The 26,279-nt window shown below is 39.6% G+C and overlaps 3 protein-coding genes across 3 annotated transcripts; all 3 read left to right on the forward strand.

Annotated features, from left to right (window-relative positions):
- Nucleotides 1-290: 290 nt before the first annotated feature.
- LOC121856670 lies at nucleotides 291-3,663 on the forward strand. Its single transcript, XM_042352352.1, has 3 exons — nucleotides 291-2,825; nucleotides 3,047-3,429; nucleotides 3,640-3,663. The coding sequence occupies exons 1-3, from the start codon at nucleotides 2,657-2,659 to the stop codon at nucleotides 3,661-3,663; spliced, it is 576 nt and encodes a 191-aa protein (XP_042208286.1). The 5' UTR covers nucleotides 291-2,656.
- A 5,059-nt stretch (nucleotides 3,664-8,722) lies between these two features.
- Nucleotides 8,723-12,297, forward strand: LOC121856405 (minichromosome maintenance domain-containing protein 2-like). The gene is made up of 3 exons (XM_042351989.1): nucleotides 8,723-8,842; nucleotides 9,049-9,194; nucleotides 11,950-12,297. The coding sequence occupies exons 1-3, from the start codon at nucleotides 8,736-8,738 to the stop codon at nucleotides 12,180-12,182; spliced, it is 486 nt and encodes a 161-aa protein (XP_042207923.1). The 5' UTR covers nucleotides 8,723-8,735; the 3' UTR covers nucleotides 12,183-12,297.
- Nucleotides 12,298-12,997: 700 nt separating this feature from the next.
- LOC121856684 (minichromosome maintenance domain-containing protein 2-like) lies at nucleotides 12,998-25,891 on the forward strand. The gene is made up of 7 exons (XM_042352376.1): nucleotides 12,998-13,087; nucleotides 13,591-13,840; nucleotides 14,126-14,321; nucleotides 14,764-14,911; nucleotides 17,467-17,609; nucleotides 17,825-18,011; nucleotides 24,611-25,891. The coding sequence occupies exons 1-7, from the start codon at nucleotides 12,998-13,000 to the stop codon at nucleotides 24,692-24,694; spliced, it is 1,098 nt and encodes a 365-aa protein (XP_042208310.1). The 3' UTR covers nucleotides 24,695-25,891.
- Nucleotides 25,892-26,279: the final 388 nt, after the last annotated feature.

Consider the following 26,279-nt stretch of genomic DNA (forward strand, 5'->3'; position numbering starts at 1 on the left):
GATATATCTCAGTGGTTCATTAGTGAATCATCAAAACAATAACAACACTATGTTGTCATGTTTACCTAGCATCAGGAATTCTCAAAAACAAAGTTCACACAATGTCATTACAGTACTTCTAAATTGACTTGTATCTCCATCCGTACGTCGTCTGCAGGGTAAGTGGTGACGTCATTGCAAAACTGCTTTTCCAATGGTTTTCAATGTGTTCTGAACACTTTTAACCTTGACTTTCATAGCAAATCTCTATGTTAGATTCTGAGATGGGAGGGGGGCTTATCTTAAAAACTATTGATTTCAGTATTTTTGTATTAGTGCACACAACTTTCCTCCCCCAAATCTATTACCATATTCAAATAAGACGTCTAATTTTAAGATAATTTTCTTCTATTACTGTCGTAAACGTCTAATAACAGATAGCACATGCCAGATATTTCTCTTCAGCGTATTTTCTTCCATTAATCTTCTGCCATTATCGCCTACCCGACCTCCCACTCAGCGTGTCTCCTTCATAAATCCTCACGCACATGCATTCCCGTACATGTCACGCGGCCAATAAAATGTTATCTTTTTTGCCACCAATTAAAATGAATTGTGGTTTAATTCGCAGTATTTTTTGCCCAATCAAATTCGATTGTGATTTTGGGTCTCTCATATTTTAAAATTAAAATTCATTTCCGACCATGGAAGTCAGCGATGGGTGTCACTTCAATTACAGTATATGGAGTTGATTGGGCGTTTTGGGGAAAAAAAAAAGCTATAGCATTTTTAGATCTCATGGTGTTCTCCCGACCTCAGTAAAGTGTCCTAAGTGTAAGAACGAGTGTAAATTTCGTCAAGACCAACATAGTTGGCATCAACTTCAGCCACGTGTACTGATCTCAGAATCCGAATATGAACCTGAACCAAGCCATTAAGCTAAGAAATAAGTGATTCCATCATATGGTGAAAGTTAGGTTAGGTTAGGCTAGATCAGGTTAGGCTAGGTCAGGTTAGGCTAGGTCAGGTTAGGCAAGGTCAGGTTAGGCAAGGTTAGGTCAGGTTATCCAAAAACAGGTTCGGTTTATGTTTTTCTGGTGGTTTTTTTTGTATTCGCTTGGCCAGGATTTTTGTCGGTAAACGCCCAACCCAAAACACCCAATAACTAAAAAAACAAGGGATTTCCAACAGAAATCAAGGTCAGACCCAATCAAAACACACAAAAATAACTAGAAAAACATAGTTTTGACTTTCTAACAGAGTTGTGTGCACTAATACAAATTTACCTTGATTTCCGCCAGAAATGAAGGTGGTACAGCGGTAACGCGCAGAACTCTCGCCAGACACAAGTGAGAAGGGTATTATCCAGTGTGACCCTACCAAACATCACAGGTTTCCCGGTCTTCGGTTTCCTCCTGTACTAACAGTCTAACACTGGATAGACCGCCCAAACGGCTCATAAGTGGCGATTTACTATAGTGGCAACAAGTGAAAATGTACCGAGGAATGTTTATAATGTATGCATGATGTAACGGCTATAAATTTTTATCCAATGAAGTAAAATAAAATTGCTATTGATAAAAGTAAACTTGAGGATCAACTAAACGATCACACACACCTCACCAATTAACTGCTGACAGACTAAAGACGTTCACAGACAAGATGGTCACTAACTGAACCCCTCAAATAGTGTCTACTGTAAACATAGGCTACGGATACAATTTTTTTATGTATCATTTCATCACTAATCACCTTAAAGCCATTCAGCCGATTGTTCTGTTTTTTGCTACTTTGTTGACTGGATTTAATGGAGTTTAAATGTATTACAATATTCTCTGGCAGCACGGGAGGGTCCAAATTTTTTATAAGGGGGAAGCTTCCTCAAAAGTTGGGATAACAAGTATGCCAAAAATATCAAGGTTTTACATCTATAAAATAGCAATACGTCTAATATAAGACTTTGTATGTCGAAAAATGTTCCTTACTTAAAAGAATTAGGCTTCTAGCACCTCCGCGCCAAATTTGATTGACAAGTAACACGTAGGACAGAACATTGGCAGACTGAGCAAGTGAGTTATGAGATTTTTAACCTGTTCATATGAAAAGTTGGTTACATATACAAGGATGAATGAAACATCTAGATCGGCTTTATCCGAAAATAAAAATACGTTTAATGAATGTCAGAGTTTTATGAAAGTTACCTGGTGTTGCCGGGTTTGTTTTTGAGAGCCAGCTTATAAGTTATAAGCTGATCGTGACTACACCATCATCTACACTACATCAAATCCACTATAATTTACAGTGCATCAACTACACTCTAATCTTCACTACATTAACTACAATATTATGCTGTATGGCTCCTGGATCTTTTATTGTTAGATACAGGAAATACGACTGTCAATATGCTATTTTAATGTTTTAATTTGTAATTTAAAATAAAAACTGTTACTAATGGTATGATTACTATTATCTTTGTGACTTTCTGTGTGACTTGAATTACTCCATTCTTTTGTAAGCAGTCCGACGATTTTCCCATTTGTAACTTGCCTATTTTTCAATAGTTTTTGTCGTGTAAAGCAGACATAAGCAGGAATAAATGTAGTAGGTTCTTGGAAATGGAGCAAATAATTGATTAGCATTCATATACTTATTAATCATCTACTGACACAGCAAAAATATGGAGAGGACTGAGCATTTGCAAGTTGCTGCTCTACGGTGGCTGAATCACTCAGGCGGGCTGAAGCGACTGCGGTCCGCGCTTGTGGCCCGGACCGCCCTCTCTCCTGCCTCTAAGGTCCTCAGCACACCTGTCTACATCAATATTGCCCACCTGCGAGAAATAGACGGTAGGTGATGACCGCTGCTTCACCATGTTTTGAGGAGAAAACTGGTACATAATACAAGAATCTTTGTAATTGAGAAATAAAACGACCCTTTACCTCAAAATAATTGCATTGTTGTTTGCATTGATTCTCGACAGATTAGTTTGCCTTAAATAGATTGGCTGCGGATATTGTCGACATTAAGTGCCTTTAGAGTAATTAATGTTAATTTAATCCTATCATAGAGGAGCTAGCAAATTTAGTGATGAGTCGACCTGTGGTGGCCCAGCAGATGTTTCACCGCGTGGTACACGTCGCCTCTGTAGCCATCACCCTTAGCCTAAACATTCACTCACTTAACGATAACCTGGAGGAGTCTGGCATCGCCGAGGACGACCACTGTGCCCCAGGGCCCCTAACACATCTCCCTGACCCTACCGACCTCACCTCACTCTACCTGGACGAGGAAGACAAGTCTCACAAGACCTCAGCCCCGTCACACTCCTTCAAAAGAGACGCAGCCTTAAACAAAGTGGACCTCGATCTTACCCTGCAGTCCTTGGCGTCCAACCTACCTCTGGATAGCTCTGTGTCTGGGGCCTCCACCAGCGTCCTCACACCTGCCCAGGTACGGCTAACAACCTACCTATTTCTCTGTCTAGCCAATAATTTGTAGTTGTTCATATGATGGTGCTGGGGAAACATCTAAAATACTGTTATTCATAGTTTGCAGTTATGTCATGCCTACCCAGCATGCTATGCGCGGTCCGCCATCTTTGAGGTATAAGAGATTGTGTTTGAGTTAGGATGTCATAATATCAATGTATTTACGCTGCAGTCGGAGACCCTGAAGGAGAAATAACTAAACTACTATACAGAGATATGCAGATTCCTTTGACACCATTTCTAGGAGTAGAACACGACATAATGGTAAGCTTCAGCTGATCGAAGGCAATGACCCATACGAAATTTTGAAGGAGAGTGGTCAACCGATATAAATCTATGGCCGACGATTGTCTATCCTGACATAGTGAACTACCTTATAAATGCCCGAAGTGCATTGTGGGGTACGTGATGTTTGGTTCACACTCAGGATGGGATGGAGAAAGGAAACTCACAATGTGCTCTCTATATACATATTGTATTGGATGTACAATGCAGCTTGGTGCTGGGGGGTAGCAGCGTGAGTCCAAGCGTGATGTAGAGAGAGCTGGTTGGTGAGGGTGCTTAGAGGAGGACCAGCTTGTGGGTCGCCATGGTCGCCGGCGGGAACGAGGGCCGCCAGGCAGGAGGAGGAGGAGGTGTTGCTTGTTGGTTGGTGTAGGTAGAAAAGAGAGCGAGCTGGTTGGTGAGGATGCTCAGAGGAGGACCAGCTTGTGGGTCGCCATGCTCGCCGGCGGGAGCGAGGGCCGCCAGGCAGAAGCGGAGGAGGTGGTGTTGCTTGCTGGTTGCTGTAGGTAGAAAAGAGAGTGGTCACCACGAGGTCAGGTCTTATATAGTGGAGGTAGGCGTGGCTTAATAGTTGACCTCCGTCATGTAAGGCGGCGCTGGTTGACCTAGACCACGAGGCATACACTGGGGAATTCGCGGGGTCGGCTACTCAGCGACAAACAGCGTTTGTAGGGGAGGTATCCACTACAGCATACACACACACGTGATGAGTTGAAAGCTTGCAAGTCTCTGGATTCTTACAATTATTTCGTCAGTGGATGGATGAAGGAAGTGAGGCATTTGAATTTTGGAAGGAGCATATCGTTGATGTCTGGCAGAGTGGCTGGCAATGAGACAGTCTCAGGTAGGTTTATCAGCTGTCTATTTATTGTTACCTGGTCACTGCATCAGCCAAAGATTTATAGAGTTCGATGAACATTAACACCCATATTTGCAAAATTTATTATTTTGTGAGGAATCATTTACTTCTATTTTTTTACTTTTATCTTCTTCGCCACTGATCGGTTCATTAGCCGTTGGGTGGTCTATCACAAGGACTAATCCTTGGTCGGTCACGTCTCTGTTACGTACTGTTGGCAAGTACTGGCTCCTGAATGTATCTGAACCCGCTTCAGTGTTGGTCAAGTCTGGTCTTGAAACAGCTCACACTCGGTGCCGTCACAACAACACTCTCTGGCAGGTTGTTCCAAAAGTTCACCATTCTCACTCCGAAAAAGTTTGCCCTCACATTTTTCTGGACTGATCAACAATGGAGCAGGTTCCAATACATTCAGGAGCCAGTTGATGCCCAGTACTTGCCAGCAGTGCATTACCAGGCAGGGGCAGATCCAGGAATATCAAAGGGGGGGGGATCCAGGAATATCAAAGGGGGGGATCCAAGAAGTTGTGGATAGGGGAACAGGGCGAGTGCAGCGACCCCACTCAGCTGGGGAGGGGGGGGGGCTGTGCTGTATGTCCCCGATTTTTTTTTTTAAATCTGACCAATATCACAGGCATTGTGGGGCCATTTTGAAGCCATGTGCACTTGATATTAGGGGATATTCTGAAGTCAGTAGTAAATACTTTTTACTATACAAAAATGCCTGAGTACAATACTGCACTAACAAAAAAGTACTGGAATTTTCTGGTGAAAAGGAGGTTCGGGCCCCCAGGATCCGCACTTGAAGATATGACCAAACGCCCAAGTGGCTAACGAGCCGATCAGTGAAGAGGATAAAAGTAAAGAGGTAAGAGATATCCTTCTTGCCTTCGTATTTGAATTATTGTGACAGCCAAAGACAACACACGACTTACCATACATTATTCAATATTTATCAGCCAAATCAACCTCACTTGTTTACTACATCGCTTCGATAGGACTACTGCAAAGATAGCGGATTGGAAAAGATTGCGATGCATGCTGGGTACTGGTGACGTCATATGCAATGTGACAGTTCATTTTACTCTCTTATTACCATTGATAAATCCATTTTTAGTATATACCTGCGATAGATTCTATCAATTACAGTATAGGGGGGCGCTGGTGGTAGAGCGGTACCGCTCTTGCCTCGCAAGCAAGATGTCACGGGTTCAATTCCCGGGCCGGCGGAAGTTGTTTGGACACACTTCCTAGTCCCCTTGGTCCCTGTTCACCTAGCAGCAAAGTAGGTACCTGCTGTAAATCGAAAGTTGCGAATTCGTATTCAGGGACAAGTTGTTGGAGCTTCCAATAACTTGCTTAAACATAAACGATTGATTCTCCAGGCTACTACGCCCTTGACTCTTCAGGCTTCTACGCCCTTAACTCATGAGACATAAAGCAAGCAGGAACTTAGCATGCTTCCCTGTTGGGCGCTGTAAACGCTTCTGCGCTTCACCTTACACAAAGATGTACGGGAGTGCCCAATAAAAAAAAAAAAAGACAGTATAATACAGGTCGTCTACTCTTGGGCAGATCCACGCACCCCTCCGAGTGGATGGAATACCGTGGGTGAAGGAGTGGGTGGTGGGAGGAGTGAAGGATCTGCCGCTTCACCTGGAGGAGCCCATGTTGGCTCTTCTGTCCGGCAGGGTAATCTCCGTCACTCTACCAACCTCCTACACGTGAGTCGCCTTTTTGTTTTAGACGTGTCAACTCAAGATAATGTTTCTGTGAAATTAATAAAATTATAATAATCTTATTGAACAATAGAATATACGTACATATACTCATATTTACTTAATTGTTCTTCAGTTTAACACCAATAATACAGTAAATCACTAACTAGTAACTACCTCATTGCCATTGCATGGAGTAAGTTATTCTAAAGTAATAGGCTATGTGAGTGAAGGAAATTAATTATATTGTGAGTAGGCTTAATCGTTACATATAAAATTCATCTGAGATGCTGAGGGTTCAAAGCAAAAAAAAGTGAGCTGTTCAAGAAGATTTCAATAATTTCCAGAAATTAATATTGTAACCGGTTGGTATAAAAGTTACATGTAAGTCCAGTGAGAACAAATCAACTGGAGATTCTTATTATAAAATTACAAATAACTTATTCACTATAAGCTCCACCCACTCTTGTTCTCCTTATCTGTTGCCTTTCCTAGAGAAATGGTGGATGTTCAGTTGTGGCGTTACAATGGAAAAAAATAAATAAATAAAAAAAAAAAATATATATATATATATATATATATATATATATATATATATATATATATATATATATATATATATATAATCAACACCTCAACCCGCCAGGATTGAACCCACGGTCCACGAGCCCATGACTGTGACCGGGGAACGCTTCCGCTGGACCACCAGGATACTAAAAGCGGATTTGGTAAAACGTTACTCTGACCACCTAAGTGATACGGGTAGTCCCCATTAGAGGTTCACGGCGCCATAAGCTCGTTGAACAGGCTTTGTGTGAAATATAACAAAGTCTAGGACTGCTTTTAGTATCCTGGTGGTCCAGCGGTTTAGCGTTCCCCGGTCACAGTCATGTGAATGTATGTAGTCGTGTTTATTGGGCTAATGAAATATATATATATATATATATATATATATATATATATATATATATATATATATATATATATATATATATATATATATATATATATATATATATATATATATATATATATACTGTATATATATATATATATATATATATATATATATATATATATATATATATATATATATATATATATATATATATATATATATATATATATATATATATATATATATATATATATATATATATATATATATATATATATATATATATATATATATTTATACAGTGGTCCCTCGGTTAATGAGCACAATCCGTTCCAGCTGGTTGCTCGTTAACCGAAAAATTCGTTAACCGAAACCATTGTTTCCATGGGTTTTTGGGTAATTGGTTCCAGCTCACCGAAAATTGCCTATATTCAACAAAAAAGGTAGAAAAGTACACTTACTTTGAGGTGTGTATGTAGAAGGCTCCTGGATGATGGGAATTAGAATGGGGGTGGAGGAGAAGGGAGAAGAGAAGGCATTGGGGTGGAAGAGAAGTCACCCCATGGCACCATTTCACCCATAAAATTTTAGTTCCCTTGGTGTAATTCAAGATTATTTTCTTTAAATCAACACTGCACTGCATTATATATTGTCAATATGTAAAATAAATTTCAAAATGACTAATAATGTGCTTGGAAACACAGAAAAAAAGCATTTAGTTGAAGAGAGTCTCAAGCAAGATGTTACCTCCACTGAAAACAGAGAGAGACTTATGCCTGTCTGGTGTGTTAACAGGCTGGATGGCATGCCAGAAACTAGTTTCTTTACCTTCAATTATGTTCAATAATTGTTAAAATAACTAAAAAAGTTAATATTAAATTTTTTAAATTATTGAATGGTATAAACTTCTTGATATTTACTAAAATAGTGAGGAATTTAAGCCCTAAAACCGATTACTGTATTGGCGGACTAATACTACAGCTGGTGGACCGCCAAATGCAAGCGAAAACATGTTGAAGTCGGCTCGTAAAAAACTCGTTAATCGAGGGATTGCTCGTTAACCGAAGTTAAGAATCTTATGGAAGGTATATCGTTAACCAAAATCTCGTTAACCGAGGGATCACTGTATATACCAATGAAATGTCATGACTCACTTAACAACAGGCAACCAATCAACTTCTATTAGCTGCATGTATCAGTTGCTACGGTAACCAAAAGGAGGCACAGCCTAGTCCATAGGTCAATTAAACAAGACGATGTCAAAACATTTGGTCCGGATCCACAGATTCTTTGTCTTCATTTTGTTCCGAGGCCTGGCTGTTTTGATTTGCACAGCGACATCTTAACATCTGAGTGGAAATTAGGTCTGGATACCATTGCTGTAATATTTTCAAAGACAGTTCCAAGACGAACACTTGTAGTTGCCCTTCCTATTTTCTGTGGTGTACAAGATTTAACATTTGTCAAATCATCACTTTTAACCGATTGTCAGGGTGTGGGCGAGATATATGTGTAGCAGCGAAGGCTGTGTGGGGATGGCACGGGTCCTGCACGTTAGGGTGTTCGTTGTTGGGCGCCCTGAAGCAGACACCATCCACCAGCACCCTGTGTGTAGGTGAGAAACAATCCCAACCCCTGTTTTTGTTGTTGTTTTTTCTGTGACAAGAAAACATGATAAATAATGCTGCAGCTTAAACAAAATTTCGTGTGTGGGAACAATAGGATGGGAATACTTATATTGAACTACATCGTATTTCCGTATCTTTATAACTTTACCATGTTAAGCGTCGTTGAGCACTGACAGAGGATAACGGTGTGCAGGGTGTGCCACTCACCGCTGGTGGAGGACCTGTCGTCAAGGGAGCTGGGTGAGAAGACGACGGTTTTGGTACTTGGGGATGCCCAAGCCAGCGCCCTCACCAAGGATGCCCACACACGTGCCCAGGCTCTTAGGCTTGTCCTCAGAGGTCAGCAGCTCCCACACCTGTTGTTTCACATTGTCCTATATCAAGTATTATAATTTTGTGCGTGTAGTTACTAGGTAGTAGGCAGCTACCAAACAGGGAGGTACTACCGCCTGGGAAGATATTGGAAGCATAATGTGTTGTCTGTGGTAGACCCTGCTGCCATATGGCATCACAAAAATTGTGACCAAGTCCCAGGTTGCTGATCTGACTTTCTGCCTCATTTATACACAATTGCAGGGTCTCAATTGTTTCTCTTACTGTTGACAACACAACATTCATATATTGTTTCTCACTTTTGATATTTTTTTATATTTGTATTTCTTTATGGTTCTTTATTATTATTATTATTATTCCATTTTCGCCCCCCAGGCCCCAATGTGGGTCAGTGACCTGTGCCCAGGTGGGCTAATCCCCGCAAAAAAAAGAAGTTTTTGTGATATAGTCCAGAATGTCTAGCTTTATACCTAGGTATGTAAATGCCTAGCATTAACTTGCAAGGCCAACATGCAGGCAATTAAAACATCAAATAATCACTTAAATACCCCTGTACTGTACTTAATATTAGAACATGTTGCTACCTGGCATTTAATTGCAATTCTCAAAACCCCCTCCCGCACCCTCCATCACACGCCTTGCTACCGTCATCTCTTGCCCTAGAGCGAGCAGTAAACAAATGTCAACTCTCGAGGGGTGGAGATGGGTGGGATGTCGACGTCGCATTCTGGACTATATCACAAAAACTGGTTTTTAGAAGAAAAAAAACGGCTTTTTGTAATATAGGTATTGATGGAGTGCAACTATGAAGTGGATACTGTACTCGCCTCCTGTTCCATGGGTCGGTGGTTCAATCCCGGGCACTCTCAGTTCACCCAGCTGTAAATGGGTACCATAGTTTACAACCTGCTGAAGTGAATGCAGTCAAGAGCTGCCTCCTTGTGTACCAAAGGCTTAGTATACAGTGTTCTGTGTCCACACTGTCCCTAACGGGCAGTCATGCTTATGGGACCCACTATCTCTATCATGCAGGTATTCACTCTCTCTCTAGTTTCAAAGAAATCAACACTAGACTTATCACAACACTTAAAGGTGCTCATGTGAAAGGTAGGTAAAGCTTATTCAGAGGTAACAACATGCTTGGTCTAGATCCCCAGTCGATCATCTTCTTTACCCCCTCCCTCAAGTAAGAACATAAGAATGGAGGAAACTGCAGCGGGCCTATTGGCCCATACTGGGCAGTCCCGTTTACACCCAACTCCTATTACTCATATATCTGTCCAACCTATTTTGAAGCTACCAAGAGCATTTGAGTTGATGATGATGTTTGGTAACTTGTTCCACTTTGGCACTGCCACTACTCTATTTCCAAACCAATGTTTACCTATCTTGCGCCTAAATCTAAATTTGTCTAATTTAAAACCATTGTTACGAGTTTATTTCTGATTGGATAATTTAATACCTTTGTTTAACCCTGACTTCCATTTATACACCTCAATCATATCGCCCCTCACTCTACAGCTCTCGAGGAAGTGCAAATTCAGATGCTTTAATCGGTCTCTGTACTCAAGGTTCCTAATGTCAGGAAATAGTCTTGGCATCCTCCTCTGTATGCTCTCAAGGGATTCGACATCCATTCTGTAGTACGGTGACCAAAATTTAACTGCATAATCCAAGTGAGGTCTCACAAGTGCAAGATATAATTTTAAGATAACCTTGCTAGTCTTGTAACTTACACACCTTTGTATGAATCCAAGTTCTTTGTTAGCCTTGTTTCGAGCAAATACACATTGTTGTCTTGGTTTAAGATTCCTACTATCATTACACCTAAATCTTTCTCACAGTCAGATTTCTCAATATCAACTTTGTTCACTTGATATCTGGTTTCTGTTTACATCTCCTAGGCTAAGTACCTTACATTTGTCCACATTAAATTTCATCTGCCATTTTTCAGACCATGCAAAAAATTTGATTAGATCTTCCTGTAGTTTTGCGGAGTCCTTGTCATATTTAATTACCCGCCCTATTTTAGTGTCGCCAGCAAATTTACTTATGTTGCTGTCTACACCTATATCTATGTCGTTTATGTATATAATAAACAGTATTGTTCCAAGTACAAGTACTCCTCGACTTACAACCTACTCGACTTACGACCGCCGCAGTCGTATAAAATATTTTTCAAATCATGTATTTTCGAGTCCCGACGTTAGTGATCGCGCTGCGTACTGACAAAATTTTCGTTTGTAATTCCCTTTAAAATGGCTGGCAATTGTAAAAGTGAGAGTTCTTGTGGTGCTGAGAAAAAAAAGAGACACCCATTTCAGATTTTCTAGGTACAGGTATTATTTTCACCTTTTCGACTTACGACCAATTCGACTTATGACCTGGTCGTCGGTCCGGAACCCCGTCATAAGTCGAGGAGAGACTGTACTGAGCCTTGGGGTACTTCACCTGTGACGTCAACCCAATCAGATTTAGTGCCTTTAATGCTTACCCGCTGTTTCCTGTCCTGTAATCACACCCTAATCCAGTTTAGAACATATTCTCCAATTCCATGTGCCTCCACTTTGCGTATTAGTCTTTTGTGGGAGACCTGTCGAAGGCTTTGCTAAAGTCAAAGTAAACCACACCATAACCATGTCCATCTTCCACTGATTTGAAAACAGCTGAAAAGAATTATATTAGAGTGACAGTTTGGTGAATTTATTACTGATCTAGCCTACATTAAACAAATGAATGTACAGTACCTGTATTCCACCAGACGAGATGCTGCAGGGGTTGGAGCCTGGTCAGCAGCTAGCGGCCACGGTGATGGTGACTGCCAGGGACCTGCCGCTGCTGCCCTCACTGGAGGCCATCCTAGTGCATCCTCCCACGCCCCTTAGGCCACCTTCCTCCCTCCCACCAGTGTTCAGGTCATGCAGTAAACACTCCCTCCCAGCAGTATTCAAGCCACACACTACACACTCCTTCCCATTGGTGTTTACTGTTTAGGTAACACATTATACATAATTCTTCCAACCAGTATTCAAGTCACACTACACTCCCTCTCAACAATGCTCAGATCACACTACACTCCCTCTCACCAATGCTCAGGTCACACTACACTCCCTCTCACCAATGCTCAGATCACACTACACTCCCTCTCACCAATGCTCAGATCACACTACACTCCCTCTCACCAATGCTCAGGTCACACTACACTCCCTCTCACCAATGCTCAGGTCACACTACACTCCCTCTCACCAATGCTCAGGTCACACTACACTCCCTCTCACCAATGCTCAGCTCACACTACACTCTCTCTCACCAATGCTCACACTACACTCCCTCTCACCAATGCTCAGCTCACACTACACTCCCTCTCACCAATGCTCAGGTCACACTACACTCCCTCTCACCAATGCTCAGGTCACACTACACTCCCTCTCACCAATGCTCAGGTCACACTACACTCCCTCTCACCAATGCTCAGGTCACACTACACTCACTCTCACCAATGCTCAAGTCACACTACACTCCCTCTCACCACTGCTCAGGGCTCACACTACACACTCCCTACCCCCAGCATTCAGGTCACACACTACATGCTCACTACTACCAGCATTCAGGTCACATGCTACACACATGACCAGTATGTTAATACAGTATATGCTTATACAGTGTATTTTGCATACTTTATAATGTGTAATTTGAAAGAAATTACAGGCATTCAGAAGATATGAATAACCTTGAACACCTCACCATGCAGACGGCTGGTGGAGGACCGTGCCTCCTCCCCATGGTCACTGGTGAAGACGCTGGCCTACATGTTTGCTGCCTCTGTCACTCCAGCTGGCACATTCCACACCTTCAAACTGGCTCTCTTGCTATCCCTTGCTTCTTGTTCCTCAAATAAGGTTAGATTTGGGGAAAGTTAAGACATCATGACTGACTTATAGAAGATATTCATCTTCTAAAAGTGTCAATTCATATGTCAAATGATTAGAACACTGTACAGTATTTCAATTATATATTATTTCCTTCCATTCTTGATACAGTACTTGTTTCCTTTAATCCAGTCCACACCTGTAGGAACAGAGGAGACATAACAGACAATTAAATATAGATAAACACTGTAAATGATTAGGTTCCATTACCATCCATAATTATTACTTTTAATGCATAGTTAAGTTTTACTTTGGTTAATTCAACCTTCCACCAGTTTTGTGTAGGTGACATTCTGTTGTCTCTCTGCCCCTACAGACACTGGCAAATCCTTGGAGGGGGGGTCTACCTAACAGTCTCATCCCTCATCCACTTGTAAACATAAATATTCACTGACTTACTAAATAAAGTATCGTAGATTACAGACTGTACTTAAAATACAGGATACTGTATTATACAATAACTTTGCTGACAGGCAGGGTTAGCAGTGCTGGGAGTGGGTAGTAACACCACCCTGCTGCTACGGCTGTTGTGGTACAGTGCTCGCTACGCTCCTCACGCAGTTACCCATTCCTCCCTGAATGCTGTCACTGCTGCCTGTACCAAGGACCCGGATGGTATTGTGTGGGTTCAGGGAGGCTCGCTCCTCTTGGCTCATGGTGGAGTTTGTGTCTTGGGGGATTTCTCTAAGTTCAAAAAGGAGTCCAGGCAGTCAGTTTGCAGAGGTATGTTTTAGTCTTTTTTTATCCTCTGAAAGGTAATTTTCAGTACAAATATACTTTTTAGCCTATAAAATGAGCAAATGTTTTCCAGTTAATGTATGGGACATACATTTCTCTTGAGGCACTCAGCAAAGCTCTATTTAGATGTGGCAATGAATGGTCGGTGTTGGTGGGAAGGAGACAAATTTTTCTTATCTAAAGACAACAATTTTATGAGTGATAAAGCCAGCCAGTTTACAACTTTCATTCTATTACAATGACAGTAAAAATTCCCTCTCTTAATGGCAGTTCTGGAGAGTGGGGTAGTGCAGGTTGAGTGTGCCACACGTCTCCGTCAACATACACCCACCCTGAAGTATCCGCTACGTGCTGCAGCTTGGGCATGTTATGACCCTGCTCATACCCGCACCAGTACCACAAACACCAATCCTCTTGATAACTTCCTGCATGTACCACTTGGCGACCTCACCAAATCAATCACAGAGTGAGGTTATTATATTACTAAGTAACTGCTATTTAGTATAAAGTAAAATACCTGTTTAGTATTTTTTATTAATTCTTTTTTTTTAACAAATTCAAAATTAGTTTATAGTTTCTGAGTGGAAAAATCACTCGATACAATTGAAAATCCAAATCTGATGAGGGAAAAATCTTTGATTTTATATAATCAGGAATGAACTAACAGATGTTTTTTGTTAACTTACCAGGGGAGAGGGAGGCTATTTTCTACTTGCCATTTCAAGGTAAATTTACACTTCTTTTGTTCATTCTTTCATCAACAGACTAAGTGTGTATGCATCAAAACAATACAGTACCTTTTTGTTTTCTACCAGTTAACCCTCTTTGCTATAAGGACCTGATATAAAGTTATTGGTATCCACAATATAACCATAATTAATTACAAAATTTCTTTCCTTGTTTGTCAGTGTATTTGGACTAGTGGTGTATGCAGAGACTCCGGCGGGAGAGTGTGAGAGTGAGGCAGAAGAGGTGATCACCTTGCACACACTCCTGGAGGCCACCACACAGTATTCTCCACCTAAACCACTCCTTCCCCCAGATCAGCTCACCCAGGTGCCATAATCAATTACCATTTATATTTTAGTATAAGGTGCTGTACTGTATACAAAATCAAATTCAATGTTAAAATCATATACTGTACTGTATTGTACTGTACAGTACTTGTTTATTGCAGACTAAGCTAATTGTGTGTTTAACACATTTTTCTAATTTATTATTTGGAGGTCAGTAAATCTTTGGGGGAAAGATAAATTAGATTTAATCTGGGCTCTTACATGTACAGTATAGCCTGGACTTAACTTCAAGGTATCAAAAGAGATTATCAAACCACTGGTAGTAAAGGCACAATTTCTTTCAAGTCAACACTCACCACTTTTGGTTTGTGTATAAGAAATCTATACAGTATACTGTACAGTAAGAGGAAAGATAGTTAAGAATTCAGAGAAGGAAGGCATATACTGTACTTCATCTTACACTTAACATGGCAAAGGAAGGTTGAGAGGTAATGTCATGGTCACAATAGATTGGCTAGTCTGTTCAACACTTAATTATTCATATTATGCTTCACTGCCCACAAAACATGTGTAACACTGTTGAGTCCACCAGTTGAGATGTCCGTTTTCTCACCACTTCAGTACGTATTAGTCCTCCGTTTTCTCATGTACCTCAGACTCGGATATTTCTTATGACTTCATATGGTGTTCAGAGATTTGAGATTGAGAGTGAATGAATTTATTGTGCATTAAATCAGATATACCTACAGTGAAACACAGCATTCTAGGTGTATTGAGTATATGTTGAAGGCATCGTATATCTTTATGTGTAGAATACAATCGTGTTAAGACGTGCTTTGAGTATTCATCTGCCAGCAGTAAGTCAGTATGTTTCTTGTGAACTTATGGGATAGCAATTCAAAACTGAAGTCATCTTTTTTATCTATGAACATCAGAGAATTCGATTAGTATAGAAATTGTTGTCAGTCTTGTATTATAGAAAGTACATTGTGTTCTGTAATGTAAACAAGTCTTTTGCTTATCGCTGGAAACTTAACGGAAATATCTCATTTACAGTATCCGCTTGCAAAGCTCCGCATATAATACACTGCCATTCTTAGTACTTGACATCAGTTTAATTCTTGCCTTTGAAAGCTCAGTCACTGCTTAGTTTAAAAAAGTTAATCTTAGAAAATTAATAAGCTCAAAGCCTAATTTTCACACACCGATGTGTACAGTGAAGGAGTATGATGATATTATCTGTGAAAGTTCCGACTTGATAACTCAGAGGTTGTGAGAAGTTGGGAAAGGAGAGGGACTGACTCCTGACCTCACTCTCAAGCCTCTGCTCCTCTGTGTAACAGGTGCCTGATAGACCACAGGTGGTCGTTGTATGCCAGGACAATGGCCAGCATCATTGGAGAAGGATGGAGGCCATTAAGATCGGATAGCGTCGTGTAACACGGTGATGTGGTGAGCTGAGACCTCACGTACATCCAGCTGCTCAGAGGAGGTGGCCAGAATATGTTCACTGTCCACCTGATCTCACGTGAGGAGTAAACACGACCAGCTCATAGCAGTGTTATGAATGAGTCCACCACTAAGTAGAGTTATTTTGGGTGTGTTATTCATCAGAGTATCCATGTATGTTGTTGCCTTAGTTGTATGGGTGTCTGGAGTCAGCAAGTGTATGAGGGTTGCCACTTTATTTCTTGGCAAATGTAACAAGGTAGCTCTAGGAGGTTATTAGTTGTGGGGCTACTGCTAGTCCTGTTACTAATTAAGAGCTACAATTCTCAGGTAACCTGTATTGATGGTGCTCAAGTATGCTATGTAAGATTATAGTGTTGTGTGTTTATTAAAAGGTACACCAAGTAATGGTGTAAGTTGGAAAATGTACCTAGTTGAAAGTACAAAATGAGTGGAGCCCTAGAGTTGATCCTTGTGGTTGTGTTACTGAAAGTAGTCATAAGTCTAGCATTATTTTAATAAACCGTCTTAACACGATGTACTCTACACATAAAGATATATGATGCCTTCAACATATACCCTACTCAATACACCTAGAATGCTTTCTCTCACTGTAGGTATACCTGAATTAATGTAGAATAAATTCATTCACTCTCAATTTCAAATCTCTGAATGCCATATGAAGTATTAAGAAATATCAGATTCTCTGAGGTACACGAGAGAAAACGGAGGACTAATATGTACTGAAGTGGTGAGAAAACGGACATCTCAACTGGTGGACTCAACAGTGTTACACATGTTTTGTGGGCAGTGAAGCATAATATGAATAATTAAGTGTTGAACAGACTAGCCAATCTATTGTGACCATGACAGTAATACTGTATAGCACATGGAGCCTGGATGGAGGGAAGAGATATAAAGAACTGTGTAAGTGCGAGGGTTGTTAGCATAGTGAAGCAATGATAGGAATGTTTCACCCACTCTATGTCTACAGTATTGGAATAGAGTTCAGTATATACAGTACAGTGTTTCAGTAGAAAATTTTGATTATTTTGTATGATTATATTTCAATGATTTCTAATATTTTGCATGTGCTACTTAGGGCATAACATTGCTTCTCATATTTTCTGCATTTTCCCTTTGCAGTATTTGTGTATGGTAAGAGGCCTGCAGGTGGAGTTCAGTGTTTGTGCAGAGAAACTGATACGTGGTTACTATGTGGCCACCAGGAGGCTTCGTGGAGATTGTGTACAGGGGTCCTCAGTTCCTGTCACTGCTATACACACTCTGTATGTAGCATTCATTGTTTTAGGAAATATAACAGCATGGTTTTTCTTGTCCCAAAACAAGCAACTTTCAGCAAGACATGTTAAAACTAAAACAATCAATTTAGTCCATGTAATATACTGTAGTACAGTACTAAATACTAAACATCTAAATTTACAAATACCCCCTGTAACATCAAAATGGTAATAAAAGCCATACTATTAACATTTCCTTCTAGAACTCAAGTTGCTGCAAGTCATGCTCGTCTTGCTCTCCGTAGCACTGTAGAAGGATGGGATGCAGTTGCTGCAGTGTTACTATGTGAAGAAGCCTTGGCAGCACACTCAGGCTATTCACTTCTACAAATACAACCTACCCCTCACCTCCCACTTCACACTGACCTCCACACTCTAGTAGGGAGGAAGGTAAGATTTAAAAACAAATTACCCTAAAGTTTAAGATCCAAGAGATATAAGCTAGACATTCCAATCAATATTTGTGGTTATGTACCAGGTAAGTGTACAGCACTGTACTGCACTTTAAACCCGGTATCCAAACTACTGTATTTCTACTACTTGTTTGTGACCATAGCCTTTCATATTCATTATGGTATTTTGATATAATACAGTACTGTACTATATAAACTGGAGGATGGCATAGGAAGTGAACAGTGTTAATTACTGTATGTAGAGTGCCTGTATAAGCAAAATACACACACAAAAATAATAAATTTTAAAGAAAGTTTCACTGAAAATTTAATTGATGCTGTAATGTAAAAAGGAATATTCACTTTGTGAAATTTTTTCTCCCACTGTGCATTCTGCTTCATTTCTTTAGTTGTATTTTCTTTGTTGCAAATTAGAGATCAATAATATTTTGTGGAATTAATAATAGCACCGTTATAATAATATTCAGGATTGTCGTACTGTACTGTATCACCAGTTGCTCCTGTTCCCACTTTTCCTATTATAAACCTGCATTACTTAACCTTTAAAGAAGCCTATATATTTCTTTACATTTACATTTAAACACAGAATTTTATTTTAGTACAGTACTGTACTACAGTTGCAGTGAAAGCTACAGATGAGAGCAGAGGCACAATACTGAAATCTATTTTAGGAAAGATTTGATCTCAAAATTTATACTCTACATTCGCTCATGTTTGACCCATGAGGAATTGCTCTATTGTGTAATTTCTCTTTTGATGTCAGCAGTCTCCACACCTCCAAAATTATCTTCACCATCTAATTCCACACTTCTCTTAGAACTCTATACCCTTGTTGTACATTCATCCAAAAAATTTCTGCACCCCTGGGTCTGACTGCCTTGCAAGGATCACTGACTGAGGCCATGTTCATTTGGTAAAGTTGCTACTTCTGATTGTGATGTGACCAACACAGGTGTTGACCATTATATGATGGGGTTAGGGACATTGAAAAGCCCTCATACGGTGATTGATCGTATATTGATATTAATAACTTATGGGAGAAAATAGGTTCCGTTCTTGAGAACCTGAAAAGCCAGAGTTACCACTTAGACAGGTAATTTTCTTATTTTTTTCTTTTACTATATTGCATGCACACACAGTCTTTCATACAGCACGTGCAAAAAAATAAAATAAATAAAAATATAATATTACTGCACAAGGTCATAAACATAAAGGGAGTAAACAGTACTCCTTTTTTTTCCTGTTATATGCACACACAATCTTTCATAAAGTGATAAAAAATTAATTATCATATGGTCAAAAACAAAGGAATAAAAATTTCTTTGTTTAAGCTGTGATTATATATACAGCTGCTCCGCGACTTACGACGGGGGTTAGGGACCCAAATCCAGGCTGTAAGTCGAAAATGCAAAACATGATACATAGAAAATCTAATATGAAATACAGTACAGTAAAAGTAATCAATAATGAAGAATGAATACAGTGTTACTGTGCACTTACCTTTCATGTAGTCAGCTGAATGCACACGGGGCCTCCATAATTTTCTAATTATACATGGAGACTACATTAACTGGATGAAGCAGAGGAGGAGACAGGGCTGGGCAGGTCATCAATGTCGCTTTCTTCAGACAGGTTAACATACAGGGGAAACTTGCTTGTTGAAGGTATTGGATCATCTTTAGGGAGTGAAGAGGCAGCACTGGTGGGGCGTGAGGAAACAGCGATGGGGAACTTCGTAAAGTATATGTCCAATTTAGTCTGCACAGTTTGCGTTTTCTTTTCATTGTAAATCTCCCTGTAGCAAGCAAGTGCATCTTGAATCATTCTGTCAACTTTTGCAAAACGCTCAACATTTTGATCCACTTCTTCAAAAATTTGCATACCCAGTACCCTTATTAATAGTAGCAAATGCGTCTGCCATTTGTTTCACTGAAAAAGTTTTTGGGGGGTGCAGGTTCTTCTTCTACATTTTGACTCTCTTCTTCCTCTGCAATTATCTGTGCCTCCAGTTCAATAAGAACCTCATTACTTAGCTCTTCTGCTACTCTTTCAACCAACTGTTCAACATCTTCATTATCAATTTCTAACATCAGATGTTTACCTATCTGCACTATCTTGTTACTAATTGCAGAAATTACTTCATTTTCATTAAATCCTCTGAAACTGTTCACATATCTTTTCAGGACTTTCTTCCACATTCCATTCATGCACTGACCTGTAACCTCATCCCATGCTGCAACTATGTTCTTTATACATTTCAAAATGTTGTAGTCCTTGCAAAAAATGAGCGTTTTCTCACCTTTAGTAGCAGCAACAGCCCGAGCGAAGGTCGTACGTAAATAATTTGCTTAAAAAGCAGCAATAGCACCTTGATCCATGGGTTGGATGATAGAGGTAGTGTTAGGTGGAATGTAGACTACCTTAACATCAGGGTGCAGGTCATCCAGGTGTGGTGGGTGTCCTGGAGCATTATCCAAAATTAACAAAATCTTGAATGCAATCCCTTGTTGCAGACAATACTCCTTGGCTCGTGGAATGAAACAAGTCTGGAACATGCTTTCTTATTACTGCGATAAAACACTGGCAGTGTGTGCTTGCTGACATGTTTAAAAGTCCTTGGGTTCTCTGAATGATATATCATGAAGGGCTTTATCTTGAAACCAGCCACATTCCCCCAACAGAAGTGTGATTCCGTCCTTGAATGCCTTGAATCCTGGAATGGTTTTCGCCTTTGTGGATGTGTGTCCGTTCTGGCATGCGCTTCCATAAAATGCCAGTTTCATCCACATTACCGGTAAATATTTGCTCAGGCAAATAATTTCCCTCCACGATGACACGATCTAGCTCCTCCTTAAAAGCTTCAGCAGGGCCCACATCAGCACTTGCTGCCTCTCCACTCACCTTTACACTATGCAAACTGTAGCGGTTCTTAAACCTTTGGAACCACCCAAAACTTGCTGTGAAGGTTTGGTCGCACTCATCTCCTGCCTGCTCCTTCAGGCTTTCGAAAAGGCTTCTTGCCTTAGCCTGTATAGTTAGAAGGCTTAAGGGTACACGCTTTTGCAGCTGATCTACCATCCACATCACAAGTAATTTTTCCATCTCATGAATAGGACCTTGTCTTTTTTTCGTTATTATTGTTCCCTTTATAGATGCTGATCCTTTCACTACCTCACGAATACGTTCCTTGTCCTTTAAAATTGTCGATATGGTCGAGTGCAAGAAGCCTAGGTCACGTGAAATGGTTACTACCGTTTTTCCATTTTCATACTGTATTATTTTCTTCATTTTCGTCTCAAAAGTAATTGACGGTCTCCTTTTCTTCTGAGCACCACCAGCACTCTCACTTCTATGCTTGCCAGTCATTCTAAAGTGAATTAGATTCGAAAATATTGTCAGTACACAGCGCGATCACTATCGACAACAACAACAGCCAAACACCAACTAAGCGCTCTACGGCGTGGATGCTGTAGCCACGAGGCGACGCGACCCAGCCCACGCGATGCTCTCGTACGGGACAGAAACGTTTTGGTCAAGAAAATATGCACGTCATTTGAAAACTTTTTAGTACCGACTGAGGCGGTCGTATGTGCGGGTGGTTGTACCAACTGAGGCAGGTCGTATGTACGGGTGGTCGTAGGTCGAGTATGTCGTAAGTCGAGGAGTAGCTGTACAATGGTCTCTCGGTTAACGAACACAATTCGTTCCACTGAGTCGTTCGTTAACCGAATCCAATGTTTCAATGGGATATTAGGTAATTGGTTCCAGCTCACCGAAAAGTACATACAAAGCAGTAAAGTACACTTACTTAGAGGTGTGTATGTAGAAGGTTCCTGGTTGTTGATGATGATGGGAATTGGAAGTTCACTAGGTGTAATTCAAAATTATTTTATTTAAATCAACACTGCACTGCACTATATATTATCAATATGTTAACTAAATTTCAGAATGACCAATAATTTCAATGTAAAAATGCAACAATAATCAAGACACCAACAAAATAGATGTTCACTCCACTGTCAACAAAGCCCAACTGACGCCGGGTGGCCGAGTCAAGTGTCTGATGGGCGCACAAAAAATTAGTTCCCTATACTGCATATATTATCAATATGTTAAATAAATTTTAAAATGACTAATAATTTTAATGTAAAAAATTAAAAAATATTAACCCTTAAGCCCCGAGTTAGGGTGCTGGTGGCAGTACCCCTCACCCGGGGTTAAATAAAGAAAAATCAAATTTATATATTTTTTTAAGCCTTTTAAATGATCAAACAATAAAAAATAAGTAAGAAAAACTATATATTGACCCTCGAGAAACTTCTCTGGCCGCTAAGAGGGAGGGAGGAGGGAGGGAGATAAGGAGACAGTGTTGGCTTGACAGCTGATGCTCGTGGTCCCTCGGCACTTAGCAGCTATTTTTAGCTCGCCCTTGTGTCCGAAGTGGCCAATAATGAATGCATTTACTGATCTTAATACTTATTTGCTATAAATAATTAATTTAGAATATTTTATATGCATAATTTTTCATAAAAAAATGCTTGGCAACAATCACCAGTGGGTTGCCAGTCTGCCTGGCTGTCTTTGTGTTTGGTAGAGCAAGTAATGCATAAAATAATAATTATTCCACAAATAAAAACATTTATAAATAATCATAGCATTGTTTTACAGTAATACTACACTACAATACAACTACACTACTTATATCAATATTACTTTGATACAACATGATAAAATGGACAAACAATGAAAATGAAACACAAAAGTAGGTAATTATGTTCAGGAAGCTTCCCTGTGGTCGAATGTGTGGTGAGAGGCAAATAATCACACTGGAACCTGATAACCCACGCTGGGCATTTAAACAGTGGCGGGAATAGGCGCACGTTCTGGAATGTCACCCGGGGCGCGCTGGCAAGACGTTCTGGAATGTCACCCGGGGCGCGCTGGCAAGACGTTCTGGAATGTCACCCGGGGCGAGCTGGCAAGACGTTCTGGAATGTCACCCGGGGCGCGCTGGCAAGACGTTCTGGAATGTCACCCGGGGCCTAAGGGATAAAGAGCACAACTTTCTTGATATTAACTCCACTGAAAACAAATGTAAACATAGAACAGATTACCGAATTGGCAGACTAGTCCATCAGCTGATCAGCTAATGCTCACAACAAAACGTGATGTTCGTAAGGATTTCGTTAATCGAAGTTTTGTTCGTTAACCGAATTGAAGATCCTTATGGAAGGTAATTCATTAACCGAAATTGTAGCGTACTGTATGTGGCCAGTTGTCATTTCTCTTAGTATGGGCACACAAACGTACGTACATGTAGATATCTCACACTCAGGAATGAGGTAGGATAGAAACTCACAATGCGCTTTCTGTATATATGTTGTACAGCGCAGTGCTTAGGAGTGACTAGGTGAAGAGAAACTTGCTCAGAGGTCCTGTAGGGCGAGGAGGTTTCTGAGGATGCTGGGTGGTGAGGAGCTGTGAGAGATGTTGCTGGTCCGGTAGCCGAGTGTAGAATGGTCTCCCTGGCCAGGCATGGCCGTATTTATACAATTTACGAGGATCAGGATTTGGGGTGAGCGTAGCGAGAGGGCCAATCACAGCGTCTTAAGCGTAAGGTGTGAAACGCTCTGATCGTGAGCTGGAGGTTGAAGGTCGAGTCTAGGTCGGCGATCGTACCCCTACGTCCACTGCATAGACCTAGTCTCTCGGCGTAGCTGGCTGTACGCTGATTGGCTGGTAGGCGCGCAGCCGGAGCTCAGTTGGGAGTTGTAGGGGAGAGGAGCCACTACAAAATTTCGTTAATCGAGCCGTTCGTTAACCGAGGGACCAATATATATATATATATATATATATATATATATATATATATATATATATATATATATATATATATATATATATATATATATATATATATATATATATATATATATATATATATATATATATATATATATATATATATATGTATATATATATGTATATATATATATATATATATATATATATATATATATATATATATATATATATATATATATATATATATATATATATATATATATATATATATATATATATATATATATATATATATATATATATATATATATATATACAGCTCCTCCCCAACTTATGTCCATCCGCATTTACGACCTGCCTCGGTCGTACCAAAATTTGGTCAAATTACATATTTTCGAGTCCCTAAGTCAGCACACAGACAAAATTTTCATCTGTAATTCACTTTAAAATGGCTGGCAAGCTTTAAGCATATCCGACTTACCAACCTGGATGTCAGTCCCTGATCCCGTCATAAGTCGGGGAGCAGATGTATATATATATATATATATATATATATAATCACCAGTTAGTTTTTAGTAAAGTCTTGTTAGATCGATATTATTGTATAATGCAAATTTAAAATACCCTGAATACAGTATGTAGGAAACAATTGAGAAATAAGTTGTTTTGTGCACAAAAAAATCTGTACAGTATTCCCAATCAACAAAATTACAGTATTTCACTATAACCTATATACTGTATGGGTAACCATGAAACACATCTCTCTTTCAGAATGATGAACGGATGGTAAACTTTCAGAGGACACTTGAGGAATTTATAGAAACTCACACAGGTGATATACCTACAGTTACCTAAATATCAGATGAAGAGGATTTACCATAATACATAATAGCAGGAGAATACTTGATTTACCGTAATACATAATAGCAGAAGACTTACTGTACATAATTGAGAGGAAGTTGGATAGTTTTGTGTACGTACTGTACTGTGAATGGAAAAATTCAGTCAAACTTCAGTAGATTTTGAAATATATAAATAATAATGGTAAAAAGACACAGAATACATTATATTCTAAAATGTAATTTCAATATGTATGTGTGGCATTGGCTATTCTTGGTTTACTTATGGAATTGGTGTTCAAGTTGTTTTTTTTTAACTGGTACTGTACCAATTTAGATTGTGTACTGTGATGTCTTATCACATCAATACAACTCCCTTCATATTACAGGAAATAACATTCTAATGCAGTACTAGTACAATGCAATACAGGTATTGGGAACTACTATTCAGTATACTCTTTATGTGGAGTATACTGTACTGTATCACTAAATAGAGCACGGATTATCAAATGGGTTACATGATGTATTGTGCATGACACTGGATATGTGGTGAATCACTTAATTTGTGAGGATTATCTACAATTCTATCTTTTAATGAGGTAACAATTTGGTTGGCTATACATTGCAATACAAGTTCATTCCTGTATTAAGTTCCTTTTTATGGCATTATTTCATTTAACTGATGGTTTTCTTTCTCGCTTGCTACCATCATTTAGTTATTTACAGCACATTCCAATTTCTTTTTTTTATTTGCACCCTCTGTTTTATATAACTCCACTATTTCATTCTTCCTTTTTATTAATGTACCTACTATGCCTTATTAGCAGGGACATCATGACCCTTTCCAAATGTTTAGTTGCATCTTTCATAAAACATGAAGCAACTTACTGGGTATTTATTTCTGACCTGCTCAAGTAAACTAGAAAACTTAATTCTCAAGATTCCTATGTTTCTTGACACTAATACTTGTATATCTAAAGACATGGGACACAAAGGAATTTGGAGCACATTCCAAAGGAATCATCCTATATTACGTGAAAAAGTTCTAGGCAATGCAGACGATCAACTACAGTACTCAAGAAAAAAAAATACTATACAATGTTACTATGTTTTGAGGTAAAGAGGGTTTTCAGTGTATACAGGGGTCCCTGGGTTACGAAAGGGTTCCGTTCCTGAGGACGTTCGTAAGTCGGATTTGTACATAAGTCGTAACACATGCTATATGCATACTGTACTTACAAAACAATGTTTATATTCCCACTATATCATAACCTAAGTCCTTATATACATCAATCACTTAATTTAAGACAAAAAGAAATAGAATGACAAAATACAGTAAAAGTAAAGTAAAAAAGTCATCAGGTAAATAAAATACTGTACTATAAATTTCAATTTTAACCCCATTTGTATCGACGGGCGTTCGTAAGTGGGACGTCCGTAAGTCAGGGACCTCCTGTGTATGGATGCAACCGAATAATTTTTTCTAAATCTGACATGTGGAAGAACGAACCTGGTGTTATAAATATCGAGCCACAATCCCAGTTTGAAGTCAAAGGTCTGCACTTGGCAGTTTATCTCAATTACCTCTCTACTACTGTACC

Source organism: Homarus americanus, unplaced genomic scaffold (assembly GCF_018991925.1).
Source record: "Homarus americanus isolate GMGI-L3 unplaced genomic scaffold, GMGI_Hamer_2.0 scaffold1024, whole genome shotgun sequence".
Lineage (NCBI taxonomy): Eukaryota > Metazoa > Arthropoda > Malacostraca > Decapoda > Nephropidae > Homarus > Homarus americanus.